This window comes from Parambassis ranga, chromosome 13 (assembly GCF_900634625.1).
Source record: "Parambassis ranga chromosome 13, fParRan2.1, whole genome shotgun sequence".
Lineage (NCBI taxonomy): Eukaryota > Metazoa > Chordata > Actinopteri > Ambassidae > Parambassis > Parambassis ranga.
The window spans coordinates 22,047,901-22,060,634 of record NC_041033.1 but is presented as its reverse complement, the minus strand read 5'-3'; the positions used below and the strand labels follow the sequence as shown (position 1 = coordinate 22,060,634).

The window sequence follows — 12,734 nt, the reverse complement described above, 5'->3', positions numbered from 1 at the left end:
TTGGAGGACGTGAACATCAGCTGGAAGGAACCTCCTTGGTACTGCGCTTCGACGGAGCACATGATGCCGAAGGTGGAGCCAATGAGCACCCAAAAGCCCTGCTGCTCGGCCTGGGAGACCCCGTCAGTGGAGTAAGAGAGGGAGATGTTTGGGCGAGCGAGCAGCTCTGTGAACAGAGAGGAGAAGATTAGCCAAACTAGCAGAGAAATGAAAGGATGTGTTGAGTCAAAGCTGCCGTGTGTGTCGATGCTGAAGGACTGTGTGAAGTGGAACGTAGAAGATCCATGCATTCATACAAGAGGAAGCAGACAGAAGACACTGAGACACACACAGAGTGAGAGGATCACCTGAACAGATCACTGTGAGACTAGGACTGTTTGTTATCTCTACATTCATCAGTACACACTCCTTGAGTACAGATGCTGGCCGGACACAGGAGGAGCTGATCCCCCACAGAGATCTGCTTGAAGAACCTTCTGTTTGACTTGCTGACACAGCAGAACCACAACCGAGCTGCACACATGCTGCAGCTGCAGAGCTCCTTTCATCACCAACAACACCCACAGGTCTCCACTCTCTGTACATGTTCACCTCCAGTTCACCGGCGCAGCGACTGTTCTCTCCCACCAGCCTGATATTGTCTGAGGAGAAACATGGAAATAATGATGAGAGGAAGTCGACCAGTAAACTGTCTCAAAGCTGCAGCTCCTCCTCAACCTGAGCAGGTGAGTCCAACAGCTTTTCCAGCTGAGCAGCTGCTTCTAGCTGAGCTGGTTCTGGCACAGTCCAGGAGAGCAGACTCGTTGCCTTCACACTGGAACTCTGTGGACCACACCAGGGGCTCCACAGCTCCATACAGCGCCCCCTGGAGGACAGAAGGAGCCCCACAGCCGAGCTCCCTGCAGACCACCTCTGCATTCTGCAGGTTAAAGTCATCGTCACACACTGAGGACCAGGACTGGTCAGACTTCACCTCCAGTCTGCCTGAACACATGTTAGTCCCTTCAACCAGTCTGACAGAGTCTGTGGATGCAGAAGGACAGACAGACAGAACATGTGGTCCATTTTCATAACTGGGTTGTAAAAAGTTGGAGGACAGGTGGGAGACAGTAAGACAACCAGCATCTGCTGCTGCTAGCCAGCATCAAGGTGCAGTCTGTGGAGAGTGTTACAGGTCAGTGTGATGTCATCAACTGTGGACAATGGAACACAGTAACATCACTTTACCATGAGAGACATTCATGGACTTACCTGAGCAGGTGAGGTTCTGGGTTGAAGACGACACACTGTTTTCTTCTACACATTCCCTCATTGTAGCTTTAGACTCGATGCATGAAGGTCTGATCCCCCATAAAGGTTTAACCATGATATTTTTCTTCAGTGCTGATGAAATTGGGGAGCCACAGTCCAACAGTCGACATATTACAGCTGCTGCCTTCAGGGTCCAGTCAAAGTATTTGCCCTCCACTTCCCTCCACTCTCCATTGTGTTTCAGCTCTAGTCTACCAGAGCAGCGGTTAGCTCCTCCCACCAGGCGGACATTGCCATGATCTGATCAAAGTGATTGATTAGTGAAAGTGACTGAAACAGAAGAGAAGTTCAGAACCTGAAATGAAAGCTGCAGCTGTACCTGAGCAGGTGAGTCCAACAGCTTTTCCAGCTGAGCAGCTGTTCTCTGTGGACTGTGAGCTTCCACAGTCCAGCAGAGCAGACTCATGACCTCCACACTGGAACCTCCTCATCCACACTGGAGCCTCTGCTGCTCCATAGAGTCCCCCTTTGAAGACCGAAGGAGCCCCACAGCCGAGCTCCCTGCAGACCACCTCTGCATTCTGCAGGTTAAAGTCATCTTCACACACTGAGGACCAGGACTGGTCAGACTTCACCTCCAGTCTGCCTGAACACACGTTAGTCCCTTCAACCAGTCTGACAGAGTCTGTGGATGCAGAAGGACAGACAGACATCACTGCAGCAGGAGCTAGTGTGATGTGTACGAGTCAGGAAGGTGTGTTGTGGAGATCGGGTGGAGACAATAAGAGCCCCATTTGGCTGATGTTTTAGTCGCCAAACCCTGTGACGATCCAGGGTCAAGTCCAGGAGGCAGGGTCACAGTTATACCTGCTTCTCCGCTGTCTCTGCTGCCCTCCATTAAAAATGTAAACACACACTAACATAACAGTGTCTGCTCCCCGTCTTTCCTTATCAAGCTCACAGCACAAAGTAAACATTACCACACAGTTACAACCAAACACCTGTCAGACGTGGATGGTTAAATATCAGAACTTGTTTGTCTAAATCACTGTTAATAAATAATGTGGTCATTGATCGAATTGATTGATTGTTGTGAGGAGCATGTTAGTCTGAACAAATCAACCCCCTCCACTCATTTCAGCTATTGTATTCTTTGAGGCCCAGGCCGAGGAGGAGGAGCAGCCACCCGTATCTTATCCAACATGATCCACTGCACAGCCTCACCACCTCCCCTCCCATCTAAAAGACGCTATACAAATAAGATTCAAATTTAAATCAACACATGAACCAGCATCATCAAGGTGCAGTCTGTGGAGAGTGTTACAGGTCAGTGTGATGTCATCAACTGTGGACAATGGAACACAGTAACATCACTTTACCATAAGAGACATTCATGGACTTACCTGAGCAGGAGATTTCCAGGCTGGAGGACCTCCCAGAGGTCCACAGAACACACTCCTTGATGATAGATTCATTCTGAATGCAGGAAGCAAAGATGGTCCACACAGGTCGTGGTGCAGAAGATCTGACTGTTGATGAAACTACAGAGCCACAGTTCAGCCGTCCACACACTACAGCTGCTGCCTTCAGGGTCCAGTCGGTGTATCTGGAATTCACTTCCTTCCACTCTCCATTGTGTTTCACCTCTAGTGTACCAGAGCAGCGGTTAGCTCCTCCCACCAAGCGGACATCATCAGGATCTGATCAAAGTGATTGATTAGTGAAAGTGATTGAAACAGAGGAGAAGTTCAGAACCTGAAGTGAAAGCTGCAGCTGTACCTGAGCAGGTGAGTCCAACAGCTTTTCCAGCTGAGCAGCTGTTCTCTGTGGACTGTGAGCTTCCACAGTCCAGGAGAGCAGACTCATGGCCTCCACACTGGAACTCTTTGGACCACACCAGGGGCTCCACTTCTCCATACAGCGCCGCCTGGAGGACCGAAGGAGCCCCACAGCCGAGCTCCCTGCAGACCACCTCTGCATTCTGCAGGTTAAAGTCATCTTCACACACTGAGGACCAGGACTGGTCAGACTTCACCTCCAGTCTGCCTGAACACACGTTAGTCCCTTCAACCAGTCTGACAGAGTCTGTGGATGCAGAAGGACAGACAGACAGAACATGTGACCTCTTCCTGTCTGACTCTGACAAACACTTTCAATTCAGTACCAACATGGCAGCTTGTTTGGAAGCTCTTTTTAAATTCTTCTAAAGGAGTGTTAAACCTTTTACCACAGTGCTGATAAAGAAATGACTCCCTTTAACTGCCTCCCAACAAACATGTCCTCTGTGATAGAACTGTGCACTTCTTTCCCTGGTTAAATATAAACGTCATCACTACATCCAGCAGCAAAACAAATGTGTCCCCTCATCCCTTTTAGCCTGGTACTTATTGTCAGAAACAGCTGGTTCTACCTGAGCAGGTGATGTTCAAGATGGAGGAGGCACTATGACCACGAAGGACACATTCTTTAATGGAAGCTTCGGACTGAACACAGGAAGTTCTGATCAACCACACAGGTGTTTCTGAGTAATAAACTTTCTCTGACGTTGAAATTGGGGAGCCACAGTCCAGCTGTCCACATATCACAGCTGCTGCCTTCAGGGTCCACTCAGAGTACAAGATGTCCACTTCCCTCCACTCTCCATTGTGTTTCAGCTCAAGTGTACCAGAGCAGCGGTTAGCTCCTCCCACCAGGCGGACATTGACATGATCTGATCAAAGTGATTGATTAGTGAAAGTGATTGAAACAGAGGAGAAGTTCAGAACCTGAAATAAAAGCTGCAGCTGTACCTGAGCAGGTGAGTCCAACAGCTTTTCCAGCTGAGCAGCTGTTCTCGGTGGACTGTGAGCTTCCACAGTCCAGCAGAGCAGACTCATGGCCTCCACACTGGAACCTCCTCATCCACACTGGAGCCTGTGCTGCTCCATAGAGTCCCCCTTTGAAGACCGAAGGAGCCCCACAGCCGAGCTCCCTGCAGACCACCTCTGCATTCTGCAGGTTAAAGTCATCTTCACACACTGAGGACCAGGACTGGTCAGACTTCACCTCCAGTCTGCCTGAACACATGTTAGTCCCTTCAACCAGTCTGACAGAGTCTGTGGATGCAGAAGGACAGACAGACAGAACATGTGGTCCATTTTCATTTTAACTGGTTCGGTAGTGGGTGCTGAACTAGACACACTAACATCTGTAGCTGAGAAGAGGACACTGCCACCTAGTGTCAGGCACAGGTGTCAGATTTCTGTGTGTCTTGAGGGTTGATCTTCATCACTCACAGTTTTTCAGTTAAGGTCAGCTGATGAGCTGAGTCACCTTCTTCACTAGAAAGCTTTAAATGTAACTTAGTACAGTCAGCAAAGACACTAGGTGGCAGCACAGTCCCCCTTTGATGACGGCCGCACAGTGAACTGAAAGCTGGAAGAAAGGTTCAGCACATTGGTGCATTTAAAGGGTTTTTATTGGCGATGGGTGGATGAAGCCTTGTGAAGCTTTGAGGCCTCCTGCTGCTTCAAAGACCAACCCCCTGCCAGTGAAACCTTCTGGTTAGCTGACAAAGTTAGAGACACTGACCTGAACAGTGGATCTGTGCTCTGCCGGGTGGACTCTGTGCTTCTTGTACAGAAACAACAGAGCCACAGTCCAGCTGGCTGCACACTGCAGCTGCTGCTGTCATGCGATAGAAGTTAGGATCTTCCTTTGCTCTCCACTCTCCATCTTTCTTTACCTCCAGAACACCAGTGCAGCGGCTGGCTCCTCCCACCAACCTGACCTTATCAGTCTCTGTTCAACAGAAGCACAAAGGACCAACACATGAAGTGAATTCTACAACAACACTTCTGCTGCTGTCATGTGTTCCTCTGTTTACCTGTTGGACTGTGTGTGTCGTCAGCACAGAGCCCTGAGGAGGAGATCAGAGAAGGAACATTACACATTGTCAATTTAAATTTGTTGTTTTCCTTGGTTATTGTCACCTGTATACACATCCTATAATCAAAATCAATTGTGTCAATCACACAGTTGATTAGAAAGACGTCCATCATGGAGCAGAGTCCTACCTGAGCTCCAGAGAGGCAGAAGCAGCAGCAGCGCTCTGTGACCCATGTCCACTCTGTGCGTCCTCCACACTGTCTTCCTCATGTGCCGTCTCTGCTCATGTCTTTATCAGAGCAGCAGTCAGGTCCAGCCCTCACTGCTCTGCACTTTATTTGAACTCTGATTTGCTGATAGCAGCACTCTCACAGCTCAGTCCTTCTGACACCAACAGACTGAACAAACTGATCAGGAAGGCCGGCTCTGTCATTGGCTGCAGACAAGAGACATTTGAAGCAGTGGTGGAGAGGAGGACACTGAACAAACTGTGATCCATCATGGATCACCCCGACCACCCTCTCCTCCCTGTACTGGACAGACAACGGAGCACCTTTTCCAAAAGGCTCAGACAGCTTCACTGTCACAGAACGCTACAGGAAATCTTTCCTGCCTCATGCTGTAAGACTGTACAACACCTCCTCTCTGTGCCAGAGATAACACAGACTCACTGCTGTAAGGACAGGTTTTACACAAGGTTTAGGTTTTTAACTTCAAACTGCACACTGTTGTTCTTGTAGATCATATCATTTCACACCAAATTGCACAATCCGGTTTAGACTTATATGTATACCTGCATTACAATTTGCACATTTTTGCTTCTGCACCTATGTTTTATTTTTTATCTTGCTGTAAATAATGTTTATACTGTTTAATTTGTAACGTTAGATATTTTTAGTTTTTAAGTTTGCTTGAGTGCCTGTATTTTGCTGCTGCAATAGTGAAATTGGATGAATAAAGTATTTTCTATTCTATTCTATTCTATTCTATTCTATTCTATTCTATTAGCCTTTAATAAATATGCACTAACCCCTAGTGTCAGGCACAGGTGTTAGATTTCAGAATTACTTCAAAATAAAAAGTGGTCCTGACTGATAAGTGCTTACTTTGCTGACTACTAAGTTACATTTACAGCTTTCTAGTGATGAAGTGATTCAACTCATCAGCCTCGATTAACCTTAACTGAACAACTGCGAGTGATGAAGACCGACCCTCAAGATACACAGAACCTTTACAATCAGACATGTCTGTAAGTGACCCCCAAGCCAGTACTAGAAGCAAAGAAAAACTGCCCTTTAACAAGAAGGAACCTCGAGCAGGACCCGACTCATGAGGGGGGACGCTCCTGCTGATGGCTGGCCGGGTAAAGGAGGAGAAGACGAGGTAGACAGGACAGAGAGGATGAAGGAGAGAGTTGTTGTAGATAAATGCAGAAAAACTATGCATTGTATTTATTAATGGCATTACTACATCCACAGTGAGAGTATGACCGGGAGTGTGTTGGTGTCTCTGACCTTGTTCGTGTTGCTGCAGGAAGCAGGACGTGTGCGGTTGGAACATTGATGAGAACACTGAGATTAAAAGATGGAGGCGAACGTGCAGAAACAGCAGAGCTGACATGTCACATTCAGGCCCTTCAATCATCACAGCTGGGTTACATGAGGCTGTTTTTGTTGTCTTCAAGTCATCTTTAAGAAGCTGCAACATGCAACATGTGTCATTTCACATATACCTGCTGTGCTGAAGCAGTAAATACAAACCCTGCAGCAAATTCACTGTGAAGTCTTCAAGTTTAAAAACCTCTGCAGCGAGGCGGCTGATGGTGGGGCTGTGCACCACTTTGAAGCAGTAGCTGTTAATAAAGTTCATGATTTAAACATGGAGACACAGACGCTCTGTTCAACACTCAGAGATGACACAAACTTGACTTGCGAGTTGTTAGGAAAGAGCAGACGGAGCAGTCGGTCAGGAACTCGCAGACTAAGATGAGACTTTCTGGTTGCCATTGGATCGTTTTAAATCATGTATATGTCGACATGTCTGCAGCTGACCAGGAGGAGCAGCACAGACGGACTATGATTCTTTGAATTGTGAATCATATCAGCGTGACCCCACACGACCTCCACTGCAGGGACACCGCCTGTCCGGGCTCCACCAGTCTGTTTATGTGTGAAATTCACAGTACAGTCTGCTCCTGCTGATCCAAATGAAGAACTGGGTTCAAATAACTTAAATTCTTTATTGATAAAACTATAAATTAAATATTCAAAGTAAAACAAGGACACATTGACAATCCTTCACAGTCGGGTCTGTTTGGCATGAAGCTTCTGCAGAGTTTTCTGTGGAGAGACACAAAAACACTTTGAGTCCTGCAGGTCTGGTCCCTGCAACTCACTGAGACTCACTGGTTTTTACCTTGTGGAACTCTTTGGCCTTCAGTCTGTTTTTTGCATAATCCTCCTGCCTGCTCTTCAGGGCTTTTTGATGCTTCACCTCGTCCAGCTGCTCGTACAGTCTGCACACACACACACCGTGAACACACAACAACATATCACTGCTAAAGGAGAGGGGTAGAGGTCAGTGGTGGTGCAGTACCTCTGAGTTCTCTGGTGCATCTCCGCGAGATTCTTCTTCCTTTGCTCTGTGGAGCAGATCTTCACCTCATCCACCCTTTTTAGTTTGGATTCAGCCACTGAGGGGGAAACAGAAGTAGGTTACACAAGTACTGTTTTAATGGTTGTAGAAACAAGTTTACTAAGCAGAGGAGGCCAAAGCTAAAACTACAAACATCTGAAGTCAGCAGGCCGAACAGGATGTGCACGGCTCTGATCACACATTAAAAACTGCCTCAAGGATCAATTAAACAAAATATCCTGACCTTAAACAAACCTAAGAAAAACTTCTAAATATGGCTATCAAAAAACATGTTTAATCACTCAAACCAATCTGTTTAAGAGGACAACGGATATGACAGCAGCACATGTCCGTATCTCAGCCATCTTTCAGAGAATTCTTAATCTAAACAGCAGATCGCCAAAAAAAGGACATTATAAAAAAAAACATAAAAAAGTTAAAAAAAAAAAGTCAAGTCCATTAGTAGTTTTAAAGTTTTTAAAATGGTGCTGTAGGTAAAATGTTTAATCAATGCAGAGCTCATGGTAATCAAAGGACTTTAACACACTATGGGTGGAGGCGGGTTCTTCTTCTGCCTGGTGACTCCAGACGTCTCAGCCCGTGCTCCTGCTGGCTTGGTACCAGCCCTGTGTGGAGGAGCTTCTGACTTCATGTTTGCTTTACAGCTGCCTGGACGAGTGTCTTTGGCTTCAGGCTTCTGTCTGCCTGCAGATGGAGCTCGGATCTCAGCTGGAACCTTGGGAACACCTGCTTTGGCTTTGATTCCCTCCACTCTGCGTTTGGATCTCTGAAGCAAAGCTCTGCGCTTCTGCTGGTAGACGTCCTGCAGGTCTCCGGTGGGACCCCACTGAAACTCCAGGACACCTGCTGAACAGACAGAGGAGAAGAAGGGATGTGTTTACAATGTCGGGACTGATTTTAATCAGCAGCTTTCTGCAGATGTTCTGTGATTGTACCTGGATGGGTTCGGCTGTCGACCTCTGCGGTCTTCTCAGATAACAGCACAGATTCTGAACCCTGTAGTAGAACATGTCTGTGTTTAGAGATCAGAACCGAACCTGCAGGAGAAACCAAAAGTGCTTGTGTGTGGTTACATCTGTCTCTCGGCTTTCCTGTCCGTCCTCTGTCAATCCTTCTGAACGTTTGTCTTTGCAACCTGTCACTTCCTCTGTGATGGTGGTCTCTTGGTCTTGCAGCGTGGTGTCTGTCAGGCTCACTTGTGTGACCTCTGACTGCTCCAGGATCCCCTTTTCTCCAGCAGCTTCCTAATAAACACATCAAGTACCAAACAGGACAAAGTGTGCTGATCATGAGTTTTTATGGCACTGCAGTGATGAGTTTTACAAGAAACCTTATTTATACAAGTACCTGTAAGCCAGGGACCCCACTCACAGGTCTGAACACTCTGACTCCAGTTGTTTGGCACAGATGTCTTCAAATTGAACTGAAGCTCTGGGTCTTTCAGCTCCCTCTGGCTGGGACACGCTTAGAGCAGGCATTTCATCACACACTGTTAAATTTGAAAGAATCAGAGCAGTTTGCTCTACATCTGTCTTCAGAGGCGGAGACACCGTGAGGACAGAGTCCTGGGGATGGCACCAAGATGTAACGAGCTGGGAGAAGGATTTATGTAAGGCAGGTGAAGCCGTCTTATGCCGGTCAGGCTTCTCTGATCGAAAGTGTTCAGGTGACAACAGTTCTGACTCAACAGAAGGATCTGTCTGCGTTTCAACCTCAGGTTCACTGCTGGCTGCAGACCCTACAGGAGAGTGAGGCTCACTGTTTTCAGGCAGGTGAAAGGTCAGGGTGGGGTCCACCGTTTCGTTGTGGGTGAGCTCAGCTTGGAGTGGGAGGAATGAGTCTGAACCTAAAAACAAACAACATGATGGACTCTTCCTCTTATCGTTCATTTTACCTTCAGGTTCACCAGTTCCAACTTTTTCTGCAGCATACTTCACCTTCAGCCCTCTCTGAGTCCAGATCCATTGGAGCGGTTTGGTTCTGCTGAGTCTGTTCCTGAGGTGCATTCACAGGTGACGTGCTGTGCGATGAGGCCTCAGGAGGCAGCGCCATGTATGATGGCACACTGGCTTCAGCCATGACCCCGAGAGTCCCATGGCTTCTTCCACCTGCAGAGAGCAAAAAGTGCATGAGTAAAAACCTTTAAAAAATCTATTATATTGAAGTGAAGTCTTGGAACCCCTCTGTACCTAAGCTTCACTGTGCTGGCCTGCAGATTCATCCGGCTCCCCGACCAGTGGGTTCATCCGGCTCCCCTCCTGAGCTTCATCCAGCCACGTTGTGGATGGCTCAGAGGTCACCTGACCCATCAGCTGACCTGCATGAAAGTCCTGCCCACCACTCAGCCAGTGGGAGCTGGACCGACGGGAGAGGCGGCCAATCATACGAGTCAGAGTGGAATCCCAGCCGCCTTGACCTACACTAAGGGAGACAGGTGGTCCAGGCAGATGACAAATCATTGATGACTGAGCCGTTGGATGACCGACCAGCTGCTCCAGGACTGAGTCTCTGTGATCAGCCTGTGTGAGGCAGGATGACTGGTCTGCCAGCTGCCCAATCAGAGGATGGAAAGAGTCCTCAGCCAGTGACCGGCCTTCACCTGAGAAATGCTGCAGGCGGGACTGACTGCACTGTCCCATTCCTGCAGATAAAAATAAAGTCAATAATGAACACTTCCTGTTCACCGGTAAATCATCTGCTGCATCTAAAAGTTCGCATTTATCCTCTTAATGTCACCTTTAATACTTTATTTAAAAGGCGAGCAGTCAAAGACCCATTTCACTGGTCTTGTCTGACAGTACTTAAAGAACTGGAAATGGTTTGTATGATATTATTTTTGAACAATCAAAAGGATTTCCTGGTTACAACTTGTCAATTCAATAACAGAACATGTAAAACAGGAGTCACTAACCGGTCCACTCTGCGGAGACGGGCTGCCGGTAGAAGCTTCAACCTCCCCTCTGCTCTCTGAGACTTGAACCAAAGACTGCTGGGAGACTGAGGGGCCAGGGTCCTCCACATACGAGCCTTCACTGTCTGCAGATCAACAAAGAGCCAATAAGACACGATTCTGGTCATGGTCCTGGACAGCTCAAAACTTCTGGATGACTATTGTTTATTAAATAAAGACCTCGTGGAATAGAGTGCAGCGGGGTTGATGCATTTTTGTTTATCAATTTGTGTATTATGTGTGAGTGTGCATTACCACAGACATTATTTTACATATCCAAACCACTGATACTGACACATGGACCAATTCTGCAGGGAACCATTACACCCAGTCTGAGGCAGGCTACAGCCATCAACACTCTTCAACAGTGAAGCCACTCCTATCATTCATATCAGCCATCAGCTTTAAAACACGGTTGTTATAAGTGTATCAGATTGTACCTGTGGTTTTCCCACATGTGCTGAGGAGAGGTTCAGTTCCTGTGTGTATCTGTCTATAATTCGCTGGATGCTGCTGTCATTAACAAAGAGTCCACAGTCACAGCAGGGGGGCCTGCCGCCGAGCTGTCTTCGAAGCTTTGACCGGGTGGAGAGGAGACGTGTAAATCTGCCCGACTTTCTTCATATAGACTGTGTTTGAGGGCTGGAGATTTATCTGAGAGAACACAAACACACAGTGCTGAGCAGGTTGAAACCATTCAGTCATCAACAGCAGCACAGTGAAGGAAAAAATAAAACAAAGCTCAATAAAAACACTCACGCTCCAGCGAACTTCATCTGAGTTTACAATTTGCTCAGGGTCCGTGGTGACGTAGCTGCCGGGTGGAGATGGTAGTGGAGGAGAGGCAGTCGGACTCTGCAGGCCTGTGTGGAGACTGACACACAAGAAAATGTGTCAAAAACCAGCCCACAAAAGTGGATCAGGGACAGACACACACACACTCTGCCATTAACATGCAAACAGACTGAGCTCAGTTCAAGTGTAGAAACCATCATAACAATGTATTTTGAGTCATACATTTCAGGGTTAGTCATTTTACATCATTGCTCAGTACACTAAAACAAACACACACACAGACCTACATTCGTACAAACTCACTCCATACAGGCACACACACACACAAAGACACACAAAAGCTTCTCAAGCATAATCAGACGCTGAGGCCGTCACTGCCTGAGCTCTCAGATTTGGCTAATTTTCATCATTGATCCACCACATGTGAACCTCAGAGTGAACAACATGACAACAAACCACAGGTTTCACTGATCCTTGCAGTCTTACTGATGATAAGAGAAGGCAGAGCCTGGTTACTTTGAGGGGGATCTGTTGCTTGTGGCTGCAGGACCAGAGAAGTCAGCTCCTCTCCCAGAGTCAGAGGAGAGTGCCGAGATCCTTCTCAGGCCTGAATCTGGGAGACAAGAAGTGACTTTAATTTTTTACCATTATCTAGTATTTGCCATGTTCTCACTCTTCATACCTGAGGATTCTGGAGACGTTCCTGCCCCCACGAGCAGTCGCTCTCTCCAGATGAGATGACTGGATTCATCCGAGCTGGAAGTTCTGTCATCTGGTGGGTAGAGGGTCAGGTCAGAGGTCACAGAGGGTACAGATTCTTCCTGAGGATCCCAGCCTGCAGAGTGTGAAGTTACTGCCACAGGGTCCTCTGGGCCTGGAGATAAGAAGCATCAACAAACCAGTCAAGAGGCATCCCTCTCTGCAGAGGGAAATCATTCAGGTGTCTGTAGAGCTGAGTCAGACCTGTGACTTGGCTGGTGTTGACTGGAGTCTCCACCTCTTGAATAGCACTGAGCTCATGTTGTTCAGTCATCAAGCCCAGCCTGACACCGTGTCACCGGAGGCTTTGCTGCATGAAGAGGATGGAGGAGTCCTGAAGGGGGGACAGATGTGGCAGGAGGTCCAGCAGGAACACAATCAGAGCCGTGGAAGCTTAAATAAATACATGCATTTTAATGCTAATCAAGCCTTAAAAACATGACACCAGAGCCTCAAA

General features: G+C 47.5%; 2 protein-coding genes and 3 long non-coding RNA genes across 6 annotated transcripts in view; all 5 read right to left on the bottom strand.

The window, feature by feature from the left end:
- The window catches only part of LOC114444601 (scavenger receptor cysteine-rich type 1 protein M130-like), a 902,860-nt gene extending 897,438 nt beyond the window's left edge, over positions 1 to 5,422 (bottom strand). The window contains exons 1-5 of the mRNA XM_028419317.1: positions 5,307 to 5,422; positions 5,117 to 5,149; positions 4,822 to 5,031; positions 4,041 to 4,346; positions 3,031 to 3,336 (exon numbers count right to left, since the gene is read on the bottom strand). Coding sequence (XP_028275118.1) covers positions 3,031 to 3,336; positions 4,041 to 4,346; positions 4,822 to 5,031; positions 5,117 to 5,149; positions 5,307 to 5,388 — 937 coding nt within the window. The 5' untranslated portion in view covers positions 5,389 to 5,422. The remainder of the gene's footprint in view (positions 1 to 3,030; positions 3,337 to 4,040; positions 4,347 to 4,821; positions 5,032 to 5,116; positions 5,150 to 5,306) is intronic.
- On the bottom strand, positions 1,005 to 2,137 carry LOC114444632 (scavenger receptor cysteine-rich type 1 protein M130-like). The gene is made up of 2 exons (XM_028419362.1): positions 1,631 to 2,137; positions 1,005 to 1,551 (listed from the first exon to the last, which is right to left on the bottom strand). The coding sequence occupies exons 1-2, from the start codon at positions 1,962 to 1,964 to the stop codon at positions 1,190 to 1,192; spliced, it is 696 nt and encodes a 231-aa protein (XP_028275163.1). The 5' UTR covers positions 1,965 to 2,137; the 3' UTR covers positions 1,005 to 1,189.
- A 1,915-nt stretch (positions 5,423 to 7,337) lies between the features above and the next one.
- On the bottom strand, positions 7,338 to 7,810 carry LOC114445486 (uncharacterized). Its single transcript, XR_003671651.1, has 3 exons — positions 7,714 to 7,810; positions 7,534 to 7,633; positions 7,338 to 7,457 (listed from the first exon to the last, which is right to left on the bottom strand). It is a non-coding gene; the product is annotated as an uncharacterized LOC114445486 (long non-coding RNA).
- Positions 7,811 to 8,308: 498 nt separating this feature from the next.
- On the bottom strand, positions 8,309 to 11,599 carry LOC114445497 (uncharacterized). Of its 2 annotated transcripts, none has more exons than XR_003671654.1 (9): positions 11,483 to 11,599; positions 11,164 to 11,377; positions 10,685 to 10,809; positions 9,963 to 10,414; positions 9,711 to 9,881; positions 9,121 to 9,619; positions 8,847 to 9,017; positions 8,709 to 8,769; positions 8,309 to 8,619 (listed from the first exon to the last, which is right to left on the bottom strand). It is a non-coding gene; the product is annotated as an uncharacterized LOC114445497 (long non-coding RNA). The 2 variants fall into 2 exon arrangements; XR_003671655.1 differs by having other exon boundaries at positions 8,309 to 8,616.
- Positions 11,600 to 12,032: 433 nt separating this feature from the next.
- Positions 12,033 to 12,665, bottom strand: LOC114445498 (uncharacterized). The gene is made up of 3 exons (XR_003671656.1): positions 12,482 to 12,665; positions 12,201 to 12,392; positions 12,033 to 12,131 (listed from the first exon to the last, which is right to left on the bottom strand). It is a non-coding gene; the product is annotated as an uncharacterized LOC114445498 (long non-coding RNA).
- Positions 12,666 to 12,734: the final 69 nt, after the last annotated feature.

Excerpts from the sequence above, each read along its gene's own strand:
- LOC114444632 (XM_028419362.1), bottom strand. The coding sequence starts at position 1,964 with ATGTCTGTCTGTCCTTCTGCATCCACAGACTCTGTCAGACTGGTTGAA. Across the intron at positions 1,552-1,630 it reads TGTTGGACTCACCTGCTCAG|ATCATGGCAATGTCCGCCTG; the intron begins GTACAGCTGCAG and ends CACTTTGATCAG.